The sequence below is a fragment of the Spea bombifrons genome, chromosome 1, assembly GCF_027358695.1.
Source record: "Spea bombifrons isolate aSpeBom1 chromosome 1, aSpeBom1.2.pri, whole genome shotgun sequence".
In the NCBI taxonomy this organism is placed as follows: domain Eukaryota; kingdom Metazoa; phylum Chordata; class Amphibia; order Anura; family Pelobatidae; genus Spea; species Spea bombifrons.
This window is the reverse complement of record NC_071087.1, coordinates 71,974,252-71,999,766: the sequence shown is the minus strand read 5'-3', so window position 1 is coordinate 71,999,766 and position 25,515 is coordinate 71,974,252. Positions and strand designations below refer to the sequence as shown.

At 43.5% G+C, this 25,515-nt stretch overlaps 1 protein-coding gene across 1 annotated transcript in view; it reads right to left on the bottom strand.

Annotated features, from left to right (window-relative positions):
* ADGRL3 (adhesion G protein-coupled receptor L3) overlaps nucleotides 1-25,515 on the bottom strand; it is a 792,897-nt gene that overhangs the window by 668,265 nt on the left and 99,117 nt on the right. Inside the window, exon 4 of the mRNA XM_053463509.1 lies at nucleotides 7,672-7,781. Coding sequence (XP_053319484.1) covers nucleotides 7,672-7,781 — 110 coding nt within the window. The remainder of the gene's footprint in view (nucleotides 1-7,671; nucleotides 7,782-25,515) is intronic.

The window sequence follows — 25,515 nt, the reverse complement described above, 5'->3', positions numbered from 1 at the left end:
TTCTTCTATTTTTGCTCATATTAAATGTTTTACCTTTGTTTGCATCTAAGTGACTCTGCCTATTTTTGACGCACATACATATATATGTGATTTCCAATTATTTGAAGTTTGTATTGGCCCTATATTTTTATTACAACACCCTCGGACACTACCTCTCCTGCTGCTCTCACTTATGGTGGCCTTCACTTCAGCCACATTCCCAGACTTGGAGACAAACAGGGAGGTGGTGTTGGTATTCTCCTCTCTTCTCGCTGCCTTTCTCATCTTTCGAAGGACTCTGTCCGCCTTTTCTCCCAGATTGCGCTTCGCGTTGCAGTGATCTACCAGCCTCTTGGCCCTACCTCACACATTTCTTTGATCACTTTGCTGCTTGGCTTTCCCACTTTCTTTCCTCTACCATCCCTACACTAATCCTAGGGGACGTCAATATACCTATTGATGACCCATCCTCACCTGCTGCTTCCAAACTACGTTCACTCTCCTCCTCCCTCAGACTCTCACAATGGACTAACTCCCCAACGCACCATGACGGTCATCAAATAGATCTAATGTTCTCCCACCTTTATTCCACATCTCAGTTCTCCAACTCTCCCATCTGTCTGTCTGATCACTGCCTGCTTACATTTAATCTCGACATACCACACACACACCATCCCTACCCAAGAAACCACCACAAACCTACCGTAACATCAGCAACCTCAACACGCAAACAGCTTTTAGATACACTACGGCCACTCCTCTCAAGTATTTCCTCCTCCTCCTCCTCCTCCTTCTCCTCAGTATAACCATACACTAGCCTCAGCCGTAGATATGGTTGCCCCTGTAACTGTACGCAATCCCCCACGCTGTCCACCTCAGCCATGGCGTTCCAAATAGACACACCTCCTTCAAAGGAGTTCACGTACCGCTGAGTGCCCGTGGAGAAAGTCTCGTTCACCTGAAGACTTCATTCACTACAAATTCATGCTCGGCTCCTATACATCTGCTCTCCATCTCTCTAAACAAACATATTTCATTTCATTAATCACCTTTCTTTCCCATAACCCTAAACATCTATTCTTCACAATTAACACCCTTTTCAGACCCACAGCACCTCCCTTGCCCTCCAACTTCTCTGCCCAAGAGCTTGCCACCTACTTCAAAAACAAAATTGACATCATCAGGGATAACATCCTCCCCCATAGTGTCAATCATATAGTACCTCAACCTCCCTCTTCACCTCAATCTATCCTCACCCGCTTCAGCTCAGTTACACCACTCGACGTTTCCAAGGTCCTGTTGTCTTCCCACCTCACCACCTGTCCCCTCGACCCTGCACCTTCACATCTCCTGCCACCCCTCTCTAGTGTCCTTACCCCAACCCTAACCCACATCTTTAATCTCTCCTTGTCCTCTGGTGCATTCCCATCCTCATTCAAACATGCCATCATCTCCCCCATCCTAAAGAAACCCTTGATCCCACATCCCCATCAAACTACCGTCCAGTTTCACTTCTCCTGCTAGCTTCCAAACTGCTGGAACGATTAACCTACAATCAACTGACAAACTTTATCTCGTCAAACTCTCTACTTGACCCTCTACAATCTGGTTTCCATCCACAGCATTCAACAGAGACTGCACTGACTAAGATTATTAATGACCTCCTCACAGCTAAAATGAAAGGCCAATTCTCACTGGTTGTTCTCTTGGACCTCTCAGCAGCCTTCGACACAGTCGACCACCCTCTTCTTCTACAAACCCTCCATGCTCATGACATCCGTGACATGGCTCTTTCATGGCTTAAATCCTACCTTTCTAGCCATACTTTTAGTGTCTCTGTCGCGGTCCTGGGTCCGGTCGCGGTCCCGGGTCCTAAGGTGCGGCGAACCGCTTGCGAGTCACAGAGACCTGAGTAAGAGATCTCGGGCTCCGTTTCCGGCGGGCAGGCGTCGGCACGCAACCTCCGAGCGGTCCGTGTTCCCCGATCTTCCTCCACTGGCAATCGGCAGGACGATCGCTGGTGCAGGAAGCGGGAAGGCAGGTCTGGGGATTCAGCAGCAAACAGAATAAAAACTGTTTGCCGCCGTAGGAATCCCCAGAGAGGATTACTTACCGGTTCGCCGGTCTCCACTGGGGGCGCAGCCAATTCTCAAGGCTGGAGCCGTGAGTCAGAGGGACGTCTTAGGACACGCCACTGACGCACTGTTGGGGCCGCGGCTTTAGGTGGCGCTGGATTTAAAAACACGGTAGTACTCCTCACAGTCACCCTGTTGTGGTCTATTTACTTTGTTGAGATTGTTACTGCTACTTTGGTTGACCATTTGCTTTCCTGACTACCCTCTTGCCTGCTGATTTTGTACCTCTGCCTGTGACTGCTGATTACCGACCCAGCTCGTCTGACTACGCGCTTAGTGTACCTGACCCCTGGCTCATCTGACTATCCGCTTTGTGTTAAGACTTGGCCATCCTGTTCTTATCACCTGCTGCTTGCTGCGCCTTGCTGCTTCAGCTCAGTACCTACCTTTTTCTGCTTTCACTGCGGCTTCCTCACGGTTGGGATCGTCCTGAGTTAGCTGGTAGTTCCCTGTGCAGAGGATCTCCTGCGGTGAGTGCCTTTGGTGCTAGCATACTGGAACTTGCTCCTCTCACCTACCACTATCTACTGGTGTTCCTCAAGGCTAAATTCATGGGCCTCTGCTATTCTCCATCTACACTTCTTCCCTCGGAAAAAATATTTCTTCCTTTGGTTTCCAGTACCACCTATATGCAGATTACATACTCTATATTTCTGCTCCTGACCTTTCCCCTTCTCTTCTAACTCGCCTCACTGACTGTCTATCAAGAATTGCATCATGGATGGCGTCCCGTTACCTAAAGCTCAACATCTCTAAGACCAAACTCATGGCAATCCCGCCATCTGCTATGTCCACTTTTCCTGACATCTCTATTACTGTTGATAACTCCACTATCCAACAAACAAACCAGGTTCGCTGCCTTGGTGTCACCCTCGACTCTGCTCTCACCTTCATCCCTCACATTCAGTCCTTCACCAAATCCTGCCCTTTCCTCACGCAAGATACCACCAAATTACTAATCCACTCCCTTGTGATATCCTGCCTGGATTATTGCAACTGCCTATTAACCGGTCTCCCCCTCCACCTTTCACCGCTTCAATCCATCCTCAACACTGCAGCTAGATTAATCTTTCTCTGCCGCCACTCCTTATCCGCTGCTCCACTATGCCAATCACTTCATTGGCTCCCCATACCCTTCAGAATCAAATTTAAACTTCTAACCCTGACCTATACAGCCCTCAACAACTCGGCACTCCTCCTATCCAAATACTTCCCTACCCGCCCTCTTCGCTCCTCTCACGACCTGCGGCTTTCTTCTACTGTTGTTACCTCTTCCCACTCCCGTATTCAGGATTTCACCCGTGCCGCTCCCCTCCTGTGGAATTCCCTTCCCCGTTCTATCAGACTTTCTGCCTCATACGCGACTTTCAAAACCTCTCTGAAACCCACTTGTTCAAGGAAGCATTCAACATTCCTTTACAGTGCTCCCAACCATCATCCTAATCAAAGCCATCTGAACACACAGCTTCAACACATCCTCACAAACAGATCAACTCATCCCCATCAAAGCAGTCCTCTTCTATTGTCTCACTCCCTTCAACCACCGACTAGATTGTAAGCTCACAAGAGCAGGGCCCTCTTTTGCTTTGCACCAGTTTGTTATTGTATGTGTTATTGTATGTGTTTATAAATTGTTCTAATGAATGTAACAGCGCTGCGGAATCGGCTGGCGCTTTATAAATAAATGTAATGTGATGGTGCGTGTGTTTTTTGGTGTTGGTGTATCAGAGCCTGTCCTGGTGTATCTGTATGGGTGTCAGTGTGGCAGAGCCTGTCCTGGTGTGTGTGTCTGGGTGTCGGCGTGGGAAAAGCCTGTCCTGGTGTGTGTGTTTGGTTATCTGTTTCCTGGCACTTAATTTACAGTAGGAACTATTTCATTATTACTTATCCAAAGTAAAAATGCCCTCCTGAATTTGTAGTGACTTCAGGGGACAAAACATTCAAGGCCCTGAAATCATTTAGTGGAAAGGATAAGGTATTGTGTTATTTACTCTTATTTATATAATAATATTTATTTCAAGTATTAGTCACACTAAATTGTGGCTTCAGGCTTCCTATGTTGAATGACCAAGTATTATCTATGTATATGTATATATGTTTCTTCAGTAATATGATTTAATGGTGGAAATTATTACTGCCCCCCAGTTTTGACTGTGGTATCTTATGTGCCCTCCCCCCATTATATTATTTCTAGAGTCACCACTGAGTCCCAGTGACAACACAGTCTTTTGATAGCAAGACTGGTAGTTGCATGGATAGCAAATTATATTTGGTGTTTACATGCACAGAAAAAACAACATTTTTATGATAATTTTCAACTACTTATCTGTTTTAGTAACCAATTTCTGTTGTCATTTCATCTAATTCAAAGAATGTATACAAAAAACAAAATACAGTATTTTGTTTTTTGTATACATTGTACAGCCAACACACTGTATTTGCAGCATGCTCACACTGTTTTGTAGGCCTCATATTATACATTTGTATTACCGTATTTGCTCGATTATAAGACGACCCTGATTATAAGACGACCCCCCAAAATCTGAATATTAACTTAGGAAAAAAAGAAAAAGCCTGAATATAAGACGACCCTAAAGGAAAAAAGTTTTACCAGTAAATGTTAATTCATGTAAACTATTTTTTTTAATAAAAGCTATGATTGAGAAAAATATATTTTTTTTGTTTTTATTTCTTGTATTTTCCAACCTGTCCCCCAGTTACGCACATCTGCCCCCAGGCTTGCCACACCAATATGGCACTGTGGCCCATGATATGCCTTTTAACCCTCTATATGCCACTGTGCCCCATGGTATGCCTTTTGACCCCCTATGTGCCACTCTGCCTCCAGAAATGCCTTATACCCCTATATCCCATTCTGGCATTTAGGGGGTTAAAATGCATATTATGGGGCAGAGTGGCATATAGGGAGGTATAAGGCATTCCAGGAGGCAGAGTGGCATTAAGGGAGTTAAAAGGCATTATATAGAGCACTCTGCCTCCAGAAATGCCTTATACCCCTATATGCCACTCTGGCATTTAGGGGGTTAAAAGGCATATTATGGGGCAGAGTGGCATATAGGGAGGTATAAGGCATTTCAGGAGGCAGAGTGCACTATTAAATGCCCCCTTAACGCCACTCTGCCTCCTGAAATGCCTTATACCTCCCTATATGCCACTCTGCCCCATAATATGCCTTTTAACCCCCTAAGTGCCAGAGTGGCATATAGGGGTGTAAGGCATTCCAGAAATGACACACACACACACACACTTACTTACCGGTGCTTCCAATTTCCTGCTGTATTGCCGGGGCAGCAGGTTGACGTCTCATTCCGCGGCAGCCGGAAGGAGGTGGAGTTGGCAGCGGGGGTTTGTATGCGTCCGTCGCAAATACCTTCCCCGGCTGTCAGAGATCAGGAACTCTGGAACTCTGATCTCTGACAGTCGGGGAAGGTATTTGCGACGGACGCATACAAACCCCCGCTGCCAACTTCACCTCCGGAAGCACCGGTAAGTGTGGGGGGGCGACGACAGGAGGATCCAGGTCCCCTGCAGCGGTGCGGGGGATCTGGATCTTAGTCTCCTAATCAGACCTCTATTTGAGTTCTGATTAGAAGACGACCCCGATTATAAGACGAGGGGTATTTTTCAGAGCATTTGCTCTGAAAAAAACCTCGTCTTATAATCGAGCAAATACGGTATTTGAGCCTGAGACTAGCTTAGCGCACCAACATTTTTTCTTTTCCCTAATTCAAAGAATGGACTAGCAAATCCCTATTTAACCCAATAATGACCGATGATGTGCCTGGCACATTCAGGCATTCTGCAACACTGAAATTTACCCCCAGGTGTCAACATCCGTGATACACTGTATGGGGGCAGACACCTGATTTAACCCCTTAACAACCAGTGACATGCCAGACATGTCACAGAAAAACAGTAACTTAAAGACCAATGATGTGCCTCATCTCCAATCTCTTTCTTCGCTTAAAATGTGTTGCTGTAATGACTCCATGTCAAGTCATTCAGCAACACCGTGATTGGCATCAAGGCCCCGTGTGGCCCCTCGCTGGGGCGTCAATATCGGACACCCGTTTTAAAGGAGTTTAGAAAGCCATCAACAATCGACATCTAAGCTTCAAAGATGTCGCTAAAATGTCTCGATAGCGAGGCACTCAGCGACACCAAACATTCCAAAACACACTATGACAGCGGTCACAAGCGCCACTGTGAGAGATTTTGCTCATAAGATTCCAAGATGGTGCAGACCCTCCTGGGAACTCTGGAGTTCTGCATTGCTGCTGCATTTAACCATACAAATCAATGGAGCCTGGCTTTCTAATCACAATATGATTAGTAAAAATAATATAAAAAAATTGAAATGAAAAAAAAATATATAAAAATGTGGTAACATTTAAAAATAATTATGAAGTGATGTCACCATCAGAGGAACCATCCAGTTTCAACAAAATGTAAAATAAAAGTCCAAAAATATATTTAAAAAAAATATACGAAAAAAGTTTATTTTTATAAGCAAATGCTAAATGAGTGGTGTATCTTCCCAAACATCCTGAGATCACAATACTGGAATTTCAAATACCCAAGGGGTGTCTGCTTTAAAAAAAATGAATGGTTTGATGGGGTAAATTGAAGTTCAAAGATAGGGCATAGGCACAGACTGACCAAAACAAAAAAGCACCAACTAGCTCCAAAACCAATGCATGGGTGGCATCGCTGTTCTCAGGAGATGTTGCTGAACACATAATGGGGTGTTTTTTGACAATGGAGTATACCAGGAAAGGTATAGGGCTTCTTACTTAAATATAAATATAAATATAACATGTCTGATTTAATAAAAAAATTAGAACAAATATTAGGTTTACAATTACAAAAAAATTCAGTGTCATCAGCTATGACTTTGCTGACTCTAGCTAAACAAAACTCGACACACCCAGCACGGGAGAAATGGAATGATGACCTAAAGTTATTATCCAATAGGGAAGACTGGAATAGGTAATTGAAAACAGTTAGAGAATCAGTCAGTTTACTGTCTCAACTTAGCGGAATTGCACTACAAAATATTAAACTGATGGTACTTAGTTCCCGCCAGAATAGCTAAAATGTATCCGCAAGCTTCAGAGAGGTGCTGGAGATGTGAGGCTGACTAAGGAAATTTTCCTCATATCTGGTGGTCTTGTTACAAATTACTAAGCTTTTGGCAATAAATTGCCACACAACTTAGAGAAATAGTGGGAGTCAACTTGGATTTCGAACCATTAAGGTTTATCTGAATGGTTCATTGAATGTTTCTGAAACTAATTCAGACGTTACAAAGAATGATAAATGCTGAATTAAACTAAACAAAATTCACACATTTGAAAAACATTAATCAGGAAGTACATTTTGTTATCTGTTAACATTTTTTTTACTAATACATTTTTTATTATTTAAAATTATCAGTTCCAGTATTATCTTATGTGTAAGCATATGTTGTCATACCACTAAAAGCTATATGCAATACGGTATATTTTAACCTTTAAAAAGAAAAATATATACATACTGTAAGGAACACATTCATATTGGACTTCTAGATATTTGTAAGTTCCTGGACATGGATCAGGGAAAACATCTGGTCCAGCTACAACAGCACACTGAGTACGGTTATTGCATCTGTGGAAAAGACAAAAAAAAGGCAATACATAATCTATATATGTATATATATATATATATATTGTATTTTAAGTCTAATGCACACGCACAGAATTAAAGAAGTGACTTTTACACAAAAGTTACAAAAATATGTGGACACTGGACCATTACATCTCTATGAGCCTTTTGAAAAATCCCATTCCAAAACCATGGGCATTAATATGGATTTGGCCAACCTCTCAGGCTATAACAGCCTCCACTCTTTTGGGAAGGCTTTCAAGAAGCTTTTGGAGTGTGTATGTGGGAATTTGTGCCCATTCTGCAAAAGAAAACATTTATGAGGTCATGGAATGATGTTGAGGCTCATGAGAAGGGCTGACTTCCAATCAGAGTTCCAGCCCATAGGGTTAAGGTCCGGGCATCGTTCAGGCCATTCGAGTCTCTTCACACCAAACTCATCAAACCTTCTTTATGGACCTTTGCTTTTGCTCCTGATGCACAGTGCTTGTGCTGATGTTGCTTCAAGAGGAAGTTTGGAACTTTGTAGTGAGAGGACACGTTATTTGTACATGTTTTGAACTTCAGCAGCCCAGCTCTGTCAGTGTGCGTGTTCTACAGATTTGTGTTACTAATAGACGTTTCTACTTTACAATAGCACTTAGGGTGCACCAAGGCAGATCTAGAAGAGTAGAAATGTCATAAACTGACTTGTTGCAAAGATGGATGTCAGTGAAGTTTTTAGAGTCACTGAGAATCTTCGCGTTAGTCTTCGTCTACTAATCTCCCTGGTCCCTTCTAAAAAAAAAAAAACGGAAAAAACTAAGAAAAAAAACTAACACGAATATTCGTCCGAACTGAAGACAGAAACGGGCGAATATTTGCGGAATACGAAAATGTATTCCCCCACAAAGACAAACACTAATACGAAGAGTTGGTCGGTGCCCAAGTCTACTGCTTAGTATGGTTTTCAGACTTGAATATAAACTTAGGTCCTTTGCCAGACAATATCGTCCAAATAGTCACTTCAAACGTTGGTATCAGTCTATAGCGCCTCTCCTCTGGTCACATCACTTCACATGAGCTCATCTACAAGGCTTCTTCAAAATGCACAGTCTCCCTCCAGTCATCAATGGGAAAGTGGATACTATTCTACTTTTAATACATGTTCATCTTTGGCTCCACTTCACTCCACAGCCCATTTAAGATAATTAAAGGAGTATAAGGCATTTCTGGAGGCAGAGTGGCACATAGGGGGTCAAAAGGCATATCATGGGGCACAGAGGCATATAGAGGGTTAAAAGGCATATCATGGGGCACAGTGGCAATTAGAGGGTTAAAGGCATATCATGGGGCACAGTGGCATATAGGGGGAATAAGGCATTTCTGGGGCAGAGTGGCACGCCTGGGGGCAGATGTGCATAACTGGGGGGCATGTTGGAAAATAAAAGGAATAAAAACTAAAATATTTTTCTCAATCATAGCTTTTATTTAAAAAAAAAAAAGTTTACATAGTTTACATAATTTAACATTTACTAGTAAAACATTTTTCCTATAGGGTCATCTTATATTCAGGCTTTTTTTTCCTAAATGAATATTCAGATTTTGGGGGGTCATCTTATAATCAGGGTTGTCTTATAATCAAGCAAATACGGTAATGTCAAAGAAAAATAAAAGCAAAATTATATTCTTCCACAAAAAACTTGATTCATGTTTTTAAGGGAGCAAACTGTTCCGTTATATATTTTTGGTACTTTTTTATTTTTATATTATTGGCCTTTTTTCATTGGAACTGGCCATTTTCTACTAAACTTGTTCAGTGTTGCTTGTGACACTCTTCGGAGCGGTCACAGTGCGACCTAGGTGTTCAGTGTCGCTAATGCCTCGCCATCGAGGCATTTCAGCGGCACTGTTTAAGCTTAGGAGGCAATTGTTGAGGCTAGTTCCTGATGAGGGGTGAGATCTCTGCAACTGAAAAAAACAGACTGGATAACAAATAATATCCTAACCAAGAAACCAAATAGCGGGGGAATATCCTATCCAAGTATCAATAAACTTCATGATGCCACAATGTTGACCCACTATCTGGCCTGGGACAAAAAATCTAATAACTCCCCACGATGGCTTTATATAGAGGAATCTGACATGGGTCTTGGTGATTTATATTTTTTGTTTTGGGCTGACACACTTCGACTGAAAAATATAAAAATCCTGAACCCCATAATTTACGATACACTCAAAACATTGTTTAAACTCAAACGGACTATGGGGATAAAAAGATCTCTTATGCCTTCTACCCCAATTGAGGCTATCCGTCATTTTATTAGAGATATAGACCTGACTAGATGGCAAAGATGCGGTATCTCCTGCATTGGAAATTTGTTAAACCAAGATACCATTGAGCCCTTTCCCCAGATATGTAAATCTTTTTCTCTACCACCATCTGAATTATTCTCTTTCTTGAGGATTAAGAACCTTACTAACCAGGTAGGAATTGAAAGGAATCCGGAACTAGAACATTGGCTTACAACACACAAAAAAAAGAAACAAATCTCAATTTCATCTAAACTTCTACTATCTACGCAAACAGATGAGAAAGATCCACCGATCCTGAAGTGGGAAAGTGAGCTAAGTTTTGAGTCCTCCTTGGACCAATGGCGTCAGGCCTTGGTTCTCATAAGAAAGTATGTTCATTCAATAAACTTGATAGAGATTTACATTAAGATTATTTATAGATGGTATCTGGTTCCAACTAGACTCAATAAAATTAGTAGTATACACTCAAACAGATGCTGGTGTTGCCTCTCCCATATGGGCTCATTTGCCCATATTTGGTGGGAGTGCCCGCAACTATTGAATCTAAGATTTAATTTATCTCAATTACTTGGCTCACTTTTTCACTTCCAGGATCAATTAGATCCACAGATGTTTCTTTTCCATCTGGGACTTGGGAAACTCCATTTAAATCATAGAATTTTAATTATTCATATATTTATGGCCGCAAAAATATGTATAGCTAGAAACTGGAGACAGACAGGCCCACCTGAATGGAGATTAGTTATCAACCAAATTAATCATCAGTACTCAATGGAAAGAGGGTTCTATATTAAAATCAATAAGCTTGATAAATTTGATAATATCTGGTTACTTTGGAAACACCTTCGAGATACTGATCTAGAGAATGTTAGAAATCCTATTATTTGAGGTCTAACTCTTAATTTCCCTCTCACGTCACCCCTGGGCGGACGTTATACTATATCATACCATGACCTAACCTATGACTAATAGTTAGCCCCCAAGTGCTTCTCATTGTCTCCCATGTGTGACTGTTTGATGTATGAATGTTATGTGTGGTTTTGTAATTGGCACTTGGTTGCCAAATCTACAGCCTATACCAGAAAATACGCTGTAACCTATTTCTTGCGCTTTTTTTTTTCCTATTTGGTCTGGCTAGGAGTATACTGTTTGTCTGCTTAGAAAATTTCTAAATAATCATAAAACACTCAGTAGAATGAAATATAGAAATGAATAAGGATTGGACGTCTTGTCTGTCTTGAGCAAGTGTTTAACCTCTTATAATTCCATTCAAGAATTCCTCTCTTTTTTTTTTTTTTTGTAATACCCTACTGATGTAATTCAAACGATGTAATTCAAACTTGTGAACAAAATGTTTAAAAAATCTCAAATAAAATAAAGAGAAAAAAAGAAAAAAAACAGACTAGAACGTCTTAAGGTCACAAAGTGTTTAAAGCGAGTTTACTGGATGCTCGGTCAGATACAAAGTCAAGTTAATTTGTTGCTCTTTTGCCTCTGATGCAGTTAGGAGATACCTTGATTACTAGAGTGGCAGCTAGCGCAAGAATATCTAGCCAAGAACCAAGAAAGACTTTAACATCTTCAGAGATCTTCTGCAGAAAAAGCAGTAAGACTCTGACCTCAACTGAAGGGAGAAATCTATGGCTTTTGCAATACCGGGAAGATTTAGAGGATCTTCAGTGAGGAAGATATCCCATATGCTTTCCAACAGGATCTTCAGGAGAGCAGAAATCTCTCACCTAGAAAAGAAAGCAGGAAAAGGGAAAGAAGAATGCCCTTCTAGCCCAGGATAAATTCCTGCAAACGCCGGTGCCACCACACTGCCTTCAATGACGAAGATCACCTCCAGTTTATTTATAAAAATGTCTGTCTATAGAGGAGGTAATCACCCCATCTTCAACAATAATAAGGTGTTCCAAAATGCAAGATTTTAATTGTCGGTTAGTGTGAAAGAAAATTCTTTCCAGGTTTATCAATTCAGGTTTCCTGATTTCAGAAATGTTCAACTTATATATAATTTCCATACTTTCCCAGCACTTATAGGGAACATAATATAAGGTGTACATCATTCTTTACAGATCTGTAGAATTTTTACATTAGGTATGATGGTATTGCAACTCTAATTTTAAACAAACCAAAAATATCCACAAAAGTATATATTTTTGTAAAGCTGACAACCTAGACTATCCTATCAGGGGTATTTGGGCACTCTTCATGCAGCTATTTCACCACCAATCACTGACAAAGGTGAAATTATTTCCTGCGCTTTTTTTCACCAACACTTCTGTGCTGCTTAGATATTTGGCACAGGGTATGTGTTTTACGCCAGAGTAACCCAGCCAAAATTGTTTAGCTGCATCTCCTGATTCCAGAAATACCCCGCATCCTTAGTTTGTTTTTTCTAGAGGGCCATATCCATCCCTTACATGTAGTACCCTATAGGGTAATATTTTTCATACTTATGTTTCAATGGGTTTGGGGGTTGTAAATGGGAGAAAGGGGGTTATACCTTTTAGATGTCGTGTTAGCGCAATGTGATTAGGGTTTTTTCCTGTGCGATGAAGCATATGGGATATCTTCATCACTTGTGTCTGTGATCAGTGCCTCATCGGAGCAATCGGCTATCCCAGCAGGGTCTAGACAGACCCTAAGGGATATCTTGTCCTCCGATGACCTTCCGGGTGATGTCAGTAGTGACGAGACCCGGAAGGGAATGCTCTTTAAAACAGTAACAGTTGCAGTAGCAGCTGTTACACGAGATCGGAAACCAGTAAGCCAGCGATGCCTATGTGTCCCTGCTGCTGCAAGAAGGTCAGGAAGTACCGGTATGTCCATAGGGGTTTCTTGAGATGCGTTTTATGGATGTACCGGTAAGTCCATAGGGGACTAAAAAGTACACCCCTCACATTTTTGTAAATATTTTATTATATCTTTTCATGCGACAACACTGAAGAAATGACTCTCTGCTACAATGTAAAGTAGTGAGTATACAGCCTGTATAACATTGTACATTTGCTGTTGTACAACAACACACAACCATTAATGTCTAAACCTTGTCAACAAAAGCGAGTACACCCCTAAGTGGAAATGTCCAAATTGGGCCCAATTAGCCATTTCCCCTCCTTGGTGTCATGTGACTCATTCGTGTTACAAGGTCTCAGGTGTGAATGGGGAGGCGTGTTCAACTCTCACACTGGTCACTGGAAGTTCAACATGGCACCTCATGGCAAAGAACTCAATGAGGATCTGAAAAAAATATCTGTTGCAAGAAGATGACCTAGGCTATAAGAAGATTGCCAAGACCCTGAAAGTGATCTTCATCATGGTGGGCAAGACCATACAGCAGTTTCACAGGACAGGTTCCACTCGTGCACGTGCTCAGCGTCATAGCTAGAGGTTATCTTTGGGAAATAGATATTTTAGTGCTGCCAGCATTGCTGCAGAGGTTTAAGGGGTGGGGGGTCCGCCTGTCTGTGCTCAGACCATATGCCGCACACTGAATCAAATTGGTCTGCATGGCTGTTGTCCCAGAAGGAAGCCTCTTCTAAAGATGATGCACAAGAAAGCCCACAAACAGTTTGCTGAATACAAGCAGACTAAGGACAAGGCTTACTGAAATCATGCCCTGTGGTCCGATGAGACCAAGATAAACGTATTTGGTTCAGATGATGTCAATCATGTGTGCCGGAACCAGGTGAGGAGTAAAAAGACAAGTGTTTCTTGTCTACAGTCAAGCATGGTGGTGGGAGTGTCATGAGTGCTGCCGGCACTTTCTGGGCCTGCATGAGTGCTGCCGGCACTGGGGAGCTACAGTTCATTGAGGGAACCATGAATGCCAACACGTACTGTGACATACTGAAGCAGAGCATGATCCCCTCCCTTAGGAGACTGGGCCGCAGGCCAGTATTCCAACATGATAACGACCATAAACACACCTCCAAGACAGCCACTGCCTTGCTAAAAAGCTGAGGGTAAAGGTGATGGACTGGCCAAGCATGTCTCGAGACCTAAACCCTACTGAGCATCTGTGCAGCAGGTGGGGGAGCACAAGGTCTCTAACATCCTCCAGCTCCGTGATGTCGTCATGGAGGAGCGAAAGAGGACTCCAGTGGCAACCTATGACACTCTGGTGAACTCCATGCCCAAGAGGGTGAAGGCTGTGCAGGAAAATATTAACACTTTGGGCCCTCAATATTACTCACTTTTGTTGCCAAGGTTTAGACATTAATGGCTGTGTGTTGAGTTATATTTGAGGGAACAGCAAATGTACACTGTTATATAGGCTGTACACTCACTACTTTACACTGTAGCAGAGTGTAATTTCTTCCGTGTAGTCACATGAAAAGATATAATAAAATATTTACAAAAATGTGAGGGGTGTACTAACTTTTGTGAGATACTGTATATATATATACCAAGCATGGGAATAGGGAAGAAGTGCCTTTTGACGTGGCATGGTTGTTGATGCCAGACTGGCTGGTCTGAGTCTTTCAGAAACTGCCGATCTACTGGGATTTTCACGCACAACCATCTCTATGGTTTACAGAGAATGGTCCGGGAAAGAGCAAATATCCAGTGAGCGGCAGTTGTGTGGACGAAAATACCTGGTTCGAAATGACAGAACAGTAACTCAAATAACCACTTGTTACAACCAAAGTATGCAGAATACCATCTCTGAACGAACAACATGTCGAACCTTGAACCAGATGGGCTACAGCAGCAAAAAACCACATTGGGTGCCGCTCCTAACAGCCAAGAACAGGACACTGAGGCTACAATTCGCACAGGCTCACCAAAATTGGACAATGGAAGACTGGAAAAAAGTTGCCTGGGCTGAGGAGTCTCAATTCCAGCTGCGACACTCAGGTGGCAGTATCAGACTTTGGCATTAACAATATGAAAGCATGGATCCATCGTGCTTTGTATCAATGGTTCAGGCTGCTGCTGGTGGTGTAATGATGTGGGGGACATTTTCTTGGCACACTTTGGGCCTCTTAATACCAATTGAGCATCGTTTACAACTTGTTTCTTGAGCACGACAATGAGTTCACTGTACTCCAATGGCCTCCACAGTCACCAGGTCTCAAGCCAATAGAGCACCTTTGGCATGTGGTGCAACTGGAAATTCGCATCATGGATGTGCAGCAGACAAATTTGCAGTCCATATGGACCGAAATCTTTGAGGAATGTTTTCAGCACCTTGTAGAAAGTAGAAAGGCAGTTCTGAAGGCAAAAGTGGGTCCAACCCGGTACTAGCAAGGTGCACCTAATAAAGTGGCCCGAGACTATATGTATATATAACATTATCAGTTGCACATTTAATTTAGTCATTCATTTGTAATACTTTCCCCAAGACTGTAGATGTAAATTGGTTACATTTAGTTACATATTTGCAACATTTACAGGTGTTACAACCGCATGTAGCCAAATCCTACTAGTCTCTACTTGAGGTAACTGACTAGGGGACAGCATATTGTCCAAGCTATGTTCCCGTTTGCGAATGAAAACCATAAGGACAGTGGACGTGGGTGTTGCTAAACTGTGTTGTTTCAGACGAATTCCATGAGCTGAAAGAGTTACGACTAGTCACCTTGGTGCTCGTTGACAAACAATCCGGATGCTGGTTTTCTCCAATTTGTATAGAGATGATTGTGTCTGAAACAAGTAGAAACATGGCAGAAGTGTTGGCGATGGGTTGCTAGATCCTGAAGTATATGAGGATATCATGCAGACAGACGCTTACAATATTCTGGAGAAAGTTTTGAAAACAGTTGTTGATGAACTCCTGTAAGACTGCAGGTGTGTGACACAGACCACAATGCATGACCGTGTACTCTAGCCCTGTTTTTTCTGGGTATGCATATCCGAGCACAGAAGATGGGGCACAGGTATTAAGGGGGCATACTAAGAAATTTTGGACAATGCTATGCTTCCAACTACAGTGGGACAAAAAAGTATTTAGTCAGCCACCATTTGTGCAAGTTCTCCCACTTAAAAAGATGAGAGAGGCCTGTAATTTTCACCATAGGTACACTTCAACTATGAGAGACAGAATGAGGGGAAAGAATACAGGAAATCACATTGTAGGATTTCTAATGAATTCATTGGTAAATTCCTCAGTAAAATAAGTATTTGGTCACCTACAAACAAGCAAGATATCTGGCTCCCACAGACCTGTAACATCTTCTTTAACAGTCTCCTCTGTCCTCCACTTGTTACCTGTATTAATGGCACCTGTTTGAACTTGTTATCAGTATAAAAGACACCTGTCCACAACCTCAAACAGTCACACTCCAAACCCCACTATGGCCAAGACCAAAGAGCTGTCGAAGGATACCAGAAACAAAATTGTAGACCTGCACCAGGCTGGGAAGACTGAATCTGCAATAGGCAAGCAGCTTGGTGTGAAAAAATCAACTGTGGGAGCAATTATTCGAAAATGGAAGACATACAGGATCACTGATAATCTCCCTCCATCTGGGGCTCCACGCAAGATCTCACCACGTGGTGTCAAAATGATCACAAGAACGGTGAGCAAAAATCCCAGAACCACACAGGGGGCCTAGTGAATGACCTGCAGAGAGCTGGTACCAAAGTAACAAAGGCTACCATCAGTAACACACTACGCCACCAGGGACTCAAATCATGCAGTGCCAGGCTTGTCCCCCTGCTTAAGCCAGTACATGTCCGGGCCCGTCTGATGTTTGCTAGAGAGCATTTGGATGATCCAGAAGAGGATTGGGCAAATGTCATATGGTCAGATGAAACCAAGGTAGAACTTTTTGGCAGAAAAAATCGTGTTTGGAGGAGAAAGAATGCTGAGTTGCATCCAAAGAACACCATACCTACGGTGAAGCATGGAGGTGGAAACATCATGCTTTGAGGCTGTTTTTCTGCAAAGGGACCAGGACGACTGATCCGTGTAAAGGAAAGAATGAATGGGGCCATGTATCGTGAGATTTTGAGTGAAAACCTCCTTCCATCAGCAAGGGCTTTGAAAATGGAACGTGGCCGGGTCTTTCAGCATGACAATGATCCCAAACACACTGCCCGGGCAACGAAGGAGTGGCTTCGTAAGAAGCATTTCCTGGTCCTGGAGTGGCCTAGCCAGTCTCTAGATCTCAACCCCATAGAAAACCTTTGGAGTGAGTTGAAAGTCCATCACTGCTCTAGAGGAGATCTGCATGGAGGAATGGTCCAAAATACCAGCAACAGTGTGTGAAAACCTTGTGAAGACTTACAGAAAACGTTTGACCTCTGTCATTGTCAACAAAGGTTATATAACAAAGTATTGATATGAACTTTTGTTATTGACCAAATACTTATTTTACACCATACTTTGCAATTAAATTATTTAAAAATCAGACAATGTGATTTATGGACTTTGTTGTCTCATTCTGTCTCTCATAGTTGAAGTGGGAAAATAGTTGAAAATTCCAGGCCTCTCTCATCTTTGTAAGTGGGAGTACTTGCACAATTGGTGGCTGACTAAATACTTTTTTGCCCCACTGTATGTGGGAACAGTTTGGGGAAGGCCCTTCTCTATTCCAGTGCACAAAGCAAGGTCCACAAATACATGGTTGTAGTTTGATGTGGACAAACTTGACTAGCCTGCACAGAACCCTGACCTCAACCCCTTCAAACACTTTTGGGATGAAAGGGAACGGAGACTGTGTTAACATCTAACATCAGTGCTGTCACCCGCTCCCGCAACTCTGCTGTCCCTCGTCATCCTGTGTCCGTCCGTCCTGCTCCCGGTTCCCCGCTACACTTACCTTGTGTCGGGGTCAGGAGGAAGCGCCGGCTGGGTGCTCGGCGTGGTGGTCGTGCTCCCCCAGTGTTGGGGGCGTGGCGGCTACCGGCACCAAATTAAAAAATCCGGAAGTCTTGTTTCTTGTACCCTGGTGTGGTCTTTTGAAGTTTATCCTGTTCTGTAGCGTTTTATGGTGAATCTGACCTTAGCTTGTCCTGACTACCCTTTGATCCGTGATTTGGCTGTGTTCGTTCCTCCACGTGTATGACCTGGACCGTCTGACTACCCGCTTTGGATTCGATCCGTTATCTGGCTGACTACCCGTCCTGTCTTTGACCCCTGGCTCGTCTGACTCTGCGTTTGATTTTGCCCTCCGCCATTCCCTGCACTTTTGTGACTCCTCATTTAGCGAATTGTGCCCTGACCGATTATCTCCGTTTTCCCTATTGCGTGTGGATCTCCCCAGCTATACCCAGAGAATATCTACCTTTCCATATCTACTTACTCCAGGGCCTCCTCACTGGGATTATTGAATACCTGGGGGTGCTTCTAGGCACATTCCTCCAGGTGAAGAACTTCTGTGGTGAGTGCTCCGGTTAATGGTAGACGTGACAAGTGCCTGACCTCACAAACGCTCTACTGGATGTGTAAAAATTCCCACAGAAGGGGAGTGTGCCCTGACAACAGGACTGAATTGACATGTGAGTTTGGGGTCAATTAACTATTAGCTGTTGAAATATCGACAAGAACTTACCTAAATTATTCCTCAGATATCTTATGCAATAGAGACGACTTCCAAACAATCCAAGGGGTCTTTTAACAAATTACTGCAATATTTCTCAAAACGCGTGAGGCCACGAAGCAGGCTTCAAGGCGAAGATCCTTGTCACGACCAAGGTACGGGCTCTGGATCCGCGCTGCAGAATCGGCATCTCCTTGTGGAGGGAGGACGCACTGCCACCAGGGCACTGGAGATCCGGGCCGTTCACCACCGAGAGCAATGTAAGGGTGAAACTCAGGAACATAAAATAAAAAAAACAATAACGGTATCCGTGGGGTCAGGCAATAGAGTAGTCGGGGTAACAAGCAAAGATCAGGGCAGGCAGCGAAACAACGAAGGTCAGGTTCAAGCAGAAGTCAATACCGGAAAGATTCATCAGGATTCAAACGCTAGTGTAGGCAAAAAGGCACTAACACAGGCAAGGGTGTAGTGCCAAATGAGGGTTTAAATATCCCTCCAACAATACAGATCCTCCTACCCTCCTAATTAGGGGGAGGAGGAAAAATGATAAATGTCACTTTAAGAGTGACATGAATATTCAGTAGCTTAGCCGTTCACGCATGCGCAAACGGCTCTCACGACGTGGAGGCGCGTGCCCCGTAAAGATCCCTCGGACTCGACGGGGACGCGAGTCTCGAAGGAGGACGGACCCGGCGGCAGCTCACCGCAACGGAACGAGCAGGGAGCCGACCGCGCGGGCTGCGTCTCGGCGTCCCTGCCGGCGGCAACGCGACGGACGCGGTAACAATCCTTCACCCTTCCCGTCTGCACAATCTGGAATTAATGAAGATGTTCAGCAAGAACCTGACATGCCGTTGACACCGGTGATTTTAAGACAATGTTTGACACCATGCAAACATCCACGGCTGATGCCATAAAACAAATTATTTTGGATATAAAACAAGATTTAGCCCCTATTTGGCATGTGCACAGAGCACGTGGAAAACAAGTCTGAGGAGTTTACAACAACGTTTAATGATCTAGTAGACTGAGATTACGCACTAGAAGAAAATTACGAAACGCTAATGACTAAATTGGCCGACCTGTAAGACGCACATTTGTACCTATCACACTGGCACTATAGAAGAATAATATATAATATCTCAGCAAACTCCTGATTACCAAAAATGGAGTACAAATCATTGTCCGTATACTTGCTGAAGGCCTCCAGCTCCACCCAAAATGGCATCTAGTGTAAGACAACACAATCGCCCAAGACAGATTCACCCAAGTCAACATCTATCACGCATCGCACATCCCCCCCCCTTGGAGCGGGAGAGAGCATCATCCGCAAAGACTATCTGTGGATCTGTGACATCCCCTTCACCATCTCCATCTAATGACCAGAAGGTATCCTTTCCCATATGGAATGCTATTTTCTCAACTCCTAATCTCCTTCAGTGAAACATGTTTGCTTTCATGTTGTTCAAGTGAGTTTATAGACAGCGCTTCTGTCACGTCCTACCCAGGCAGTGGAGCTGCATATCTCGCTCTTGCTTCAGTTTCCCTGTTTTGCTTCGATCCATTCCTGGTTTTCTTTTGCTCTGTTCTGATCTTCCATTCCTTGCTTCTGCTTCAGCTCTTTGCTTCAGTTCTGTTTCCTTTATAAGGTGTGTCCCACCCCTGTGTTCTGTTTGTCTCAGTCTGCAGTCTACAGGTATGTCTCAGTGTTATGTGTTTGGATTACATGTTTGGTTTGTTTCGTACCACTGTCAGCAGGGTTTAGCGTTAGGACCCACCGTCATTGGAGTACTTTGGCGTAGTGGTGGGCTAAGCATACTATGGCCATAAGATGTGACGGAATCTCCAATAGTTATCAAACAGTCCTAGGCCAGTTTCTGTATTTATGTGTGTCAGTCTGTGATGTAACCTGTGGGGTGTCCTGTCCTGTCTGTATCCCCGGTAGAGGGGTGTCCTGTCTTGTTCATGTCTTGTTCCATGTAGTGCCCTGTATCATGCATATCTTGTCTGGTTATGTTTATTCCTTGTCTTGTGCCCTGTATCATGTATATCTTGTCTGTCATGTTTCTTGTCTGGTCTCCCTATCCCTTGCTTGTTATGTTTCTTCTATAAAGTCTGCTTAGCTTCCACACTCCCAGCCTGCAGCATCCTTGTACTATGTCTCATGCCTGTTCCAGGGTGCCTGCAGGATTTAACTTTGTTCTGGTCCACATCCGCTGCTATATTAGGGCACTGGTATCTGGCTGCACAACCCTAGATGCTCAACACCTGGGTGAGTGCAGTCGTCCTGCACCAGGCCCTGCCCTGAGACTCTGCTACTGCATACTGAACTCCTGAACGCCATCTTTGGGCGCGCTGGGTCATTACAGTCGTCCGTATGGACCCAGTTTCCTGACAGCTTCATCCATTTGTTTCCCAGTGACACCTCTAGTGAAGTTTAGATCCAGTTTGTGAAAAGGTAGGACATTTCAACACATATTTTAGTGACTGGACAGATGTACAAGATGATAAAAAATCAATGTGTAAGAGCTAATGCAGAGTTCAGTATACAATGTTTGGATCTTCTACTTTAAAGATATATGGGTCATATAGGATACATATTCTACTCTTCACATTTTAATACAAACATACACTCACTGGCCACGTTATTAGGGACACCTTGCTTTTACCTAGTTGGACGCCCTTTTGCCTTAAGAACTGCCTTCATTCTTCATGGCATACTTTCTACAATAGTTTCCTCAGAGATTTTGGGCCATGTGGACATGATGGTATGTTATGAAAATGATTTTCCTAATTTGTGATTTACGTCAGACAGGAGAATGACAGTAGAATTAATTTAATATAAAGGCTGAACTATTGACCTACTGGTCAATAGTTGTCCTAGGATCCCACCAACAACAACAACAAAGTTGCTATACAACCTATCCTAGCCTGAGGCGATAACAGCCAGTTCTTGTGTGATTGGTTGCTTAGGTACACATAGGCAGAGGCACATTTTGTTTTATTCATATGTGTGTAGGTATAGGATGTGTTAGTGATTCTGGTTTGCATGGTTACAACGGAAATATTGTACACCTTTCAACTGAAAAAACTGTTACTAGTTTACAATTGATACGGTTGCTATTTACATAGCAACCTATCAATACTATAGTAAAAAACACCTTAAAAAGAACCATACACCATGTGCTAGTTGGAACTTCAATCCAGGGCTTGATGGTGCCTGGATCCAGAGGGCTTCACCTGTTTGTAAGCGCCCTGGGTTATAGACCGGAATCCTTCCAACGTTTCATCAAGTAGTCGTTATGACCAACGGAGTTCCACTTGATATTGTTTTGCTGGGTTTCTTCATCATCTCTGTAAGCTGACCATCTACCGAAGCTAAGTATTATTGTTATGTTATTGCAATCTGTTAAGACTGGTGTGTGATTTTAATTCTGCTGATCATTAAAGTATAATTACCATTCACCACAGTATTTAAGTATTTCTCGCCATATGATCGACTGGAATACCTCATATTATATACCATTTGTATATCAAGATACAGAGTGTATATAGATTAAATAAATTTTATTGTTGTTATTAAGGTTCCCTGATTACCTTAATTAAATAATTTAAAGTTAGAATCAGGCCACAACCACAACAATTGGCGTAGTCGGCAGGATTCACAACATGGTATTACGCAGTTGCTGCAGATTTTTCGGCTGCACATCCATGATGCGAATCTCCCGTTCCAGCACATCCCAAAGGTTCTCTATTGGGTTGAGATCTAGTGACTGTGGAGACCATTGGAGTACAGTAAACTCATTGTCATGCTCAAGAAACCAGTTTGAGATGATGTGAGCTTTGTGACATGGTGCATTATCCTGCTGGATGTAGATCAGAAGATGGGTACAGTGTGGTGTAACAGAGTGGACCTTGTTGGATGGAACTTGTATGAAGTTCCTAACTCTTCTTAGCATACAAAGTATGCAACACTGTTACATTCACAACAGTGACATAAAATATACAGGTCAAACATATAACAATACCTCACCTCCACTTAGTTATCCTTCCACTTAAGGACAAAATAAAAGGCTTCCAAACAACATAAACCGTGGGCTGCTAAGTGCTGTCACAGCCTGTATGAGATCCACAAATGGAAGGAAAAAAAAAACCTGTTCAAGTGAAGGTGTGTTTGTTTTAAGCCTCCGTAACTGCTACAGCAGCAAATCGATTAGATTAGATTAGATAACTACTGGGCTTAGATTCTTGTAAGCAGTTAACCCTTTCTTCAGGGAACCGCTTATACGCACCATTACATGTGATCATAAAGGGATGGACATGGTCAGCAACAATATGCTGTAGCTTTTTAATTATGCTCAATTGGTACTAAGGGGCCCAAAGTGTGCCAAGAAAATGCCCCCCACACCATAACACCACCATCAGTTTGAACCATTGATACAAGGCAGGATGGATCCATGCTTTTATGTTTACGCCAAAGTCTGACCCTGCCATCTGAAAGTCGCAGCTGGAATCGAGACTCATCAGACCAGGCTTCCACTGCTGATTTTTGCGAGCCTGTGCGAATTGTAGCCTCAGTTTCCTGTTCTTAGCTGACAGGAGTGGCACCCGGTGTGGTCTTCTTCTGCTGTAGCCCATCTGCTTCAAGGTTCGACGTGTTGTGTGTTCAAAGATGGTATTCTGCATACCCTGGTCATAACGAATGGTTATTTGAGTTACTGTTGCCTTTCTGCCACCTCAGTTTGTCCATTTTCCTCTGACATGAACAAGGCATTTTCATCCACACAACTGCCGCTCACTGGATATTTTCTCTTTTTCAGACCATTCAGCAGTTTCTGAAATACTCAGACTAGCCCGTCTGGCACCAACAACCATGCCACGTTCAAAGTCACTTAAATCCCCTTTCTTCCCAATTCTGATGCTTGGTTTGAACTTCAGCAAGTTCATCTACATGCCTAAATGTATTGAGTGGTGTTTTGTCTCTATTATTGTCACGGACCGCAAAGCAGTGAAGTACCCGAGTACCCGCGCCTAGCTCGAAACTTACCTCCCTCACGGTGTCATGTTCGTCCGGCTCTGGACCTTGCTTCGAGGTGCCAGCATCCAGCTAACACTGGCAGCAGGTCCTTTGCAGTGTCCCTGTCGCGGGTGATGTGCGAGCGCGGGCGAACCACGCCCCCTCTTTTATAGTACGCTTCCCTGGAGGCAACGTAACGTGGATAACGTTACGTCATCTGTTGGGGCGGAGCTTGGGGAAGGCGGCAGATTCAAAAGCTGAGCACTGACTGCCATTCAGTGCTCGGTTATTGTTCTGGCTGAGCTGTTCCAATTGTGTTTCTGAAGATTTCTGATTTATGCTTGATCCTGACTTTGCTGCCTTCTCCACTCCTGACCCGGATCGTATGACTATTCTCTCCGTTGCTGATTTATGCTTGTCCCTGACTTCGCTGCCTTCTCCACTCCTGACCCGGATCGTATGACTATTCTCTCCGTTGCTGATTTATGCTTGTCCCTGACTTCGCTGCTTTCTCCACTCCTGACCCGGCTTGTCTGACTATTCGTAAAGCTTCCCGTGTTCGTTACCAGTGCCATATCTGCATACTGGGTTCCTTACTTGTATTTCTAAAACCCATTGTGGCATAATAACCGAGCCGTTATGGAACCCGCAGGATTCGCTGAAGCTGTTGCAGCACTCACCCAAGTAGTCGTTATGACCAACGGAGTTCCACTTGATATTGTTTTGCTGGGTTTCTTCATCATCTCTGTAAGCTGACCATCTACCGAAGCTAAGTATTATTGTTATGTTATTGCAATCTGTTAAGACTGGTGTGTGTGGTCCTTTGCAGTGTCCCTGTCGCGGGTGATGTGCGAGCGCGGGCGAACCACGCCCCCTCTTTTATAGTACGCTTCCCTGGAGGCAACGTAACGTGGATAACGTTACGTCATCTGTTGGGGCGGAGCTTGGGGAAGGCGGCAGATTCAAAAGCTGAGCACTGACTGCCATTCAGTGCTCGGTTATTGTTCTGGCTGAGCTGTTCCAATTGTGTTTCTGAAGATTTCTGATTTATGCTTGATCCTGACTTTGCTGCCTTCTCCACTCCTGACCCGGATCGTATGACTATTCTCTCCGTTGCTGATTTATGCTTGTCCCTGACTTCGCTGCCTTCTCCACTCCTGACCCGGATCGTATGACTATTCTCTCCGTTGCTGATATATGCTTGTCCCTGACTTCGCTGCTTTCTCCACTCCTGACCCGGCTTGTCTGACTATTCGTAAAGCTTCCCGTGTTCGTTACCAGTGCCATATCTGCATACTGGGTTCCTCACTTGTATTTCTAAAACCCATTGTGGCATAATAACCGAGCCGTTATGGAACCCGCAGGATTCGCTGAAGCTGTTGCAGCACTCACCCAACAGATGGCTACATTTAACCAGTCTTTACAAGATCTCCAGACAGGACAAAATCAGCTCAGACAACAACTACATCACCTACAATCAAATCCTAATGTTTCAGGTGATCCGTTTCAGGCTCCCTCTATGAATCAAGAAAAGATGGTCCTTTAGGGAGCAACTGCCCCCGAACCACAGATACCTATGCCTGAACGTTTCGCTGGTGACCGCAAGAAATACAACACGTTCATGACATCGTGTCAAATAATGTTTAATCTGAAACCAAGAACATACACCTCAGACTATATTAAAATTCACACGGTAATTTCTCTGCTGGTGGAAGAACCCCAGCTCTGGGTTCACCATTTACTTCATAGCAACAGTCCAATATTAGAGACATGGGCTTCCTCCCGCCAAGCCATGGACGCTCTACATGAAGACCCTTTCAGGACCACCTCTGCTACCAGCACGTTAAGAGCTCTCAAGCAAGGAAAAAGACCAGTGGAAGAATATTTCGCTGAATTCAGGTGGGTTTCCATGGAAACCACATGGAAAGAA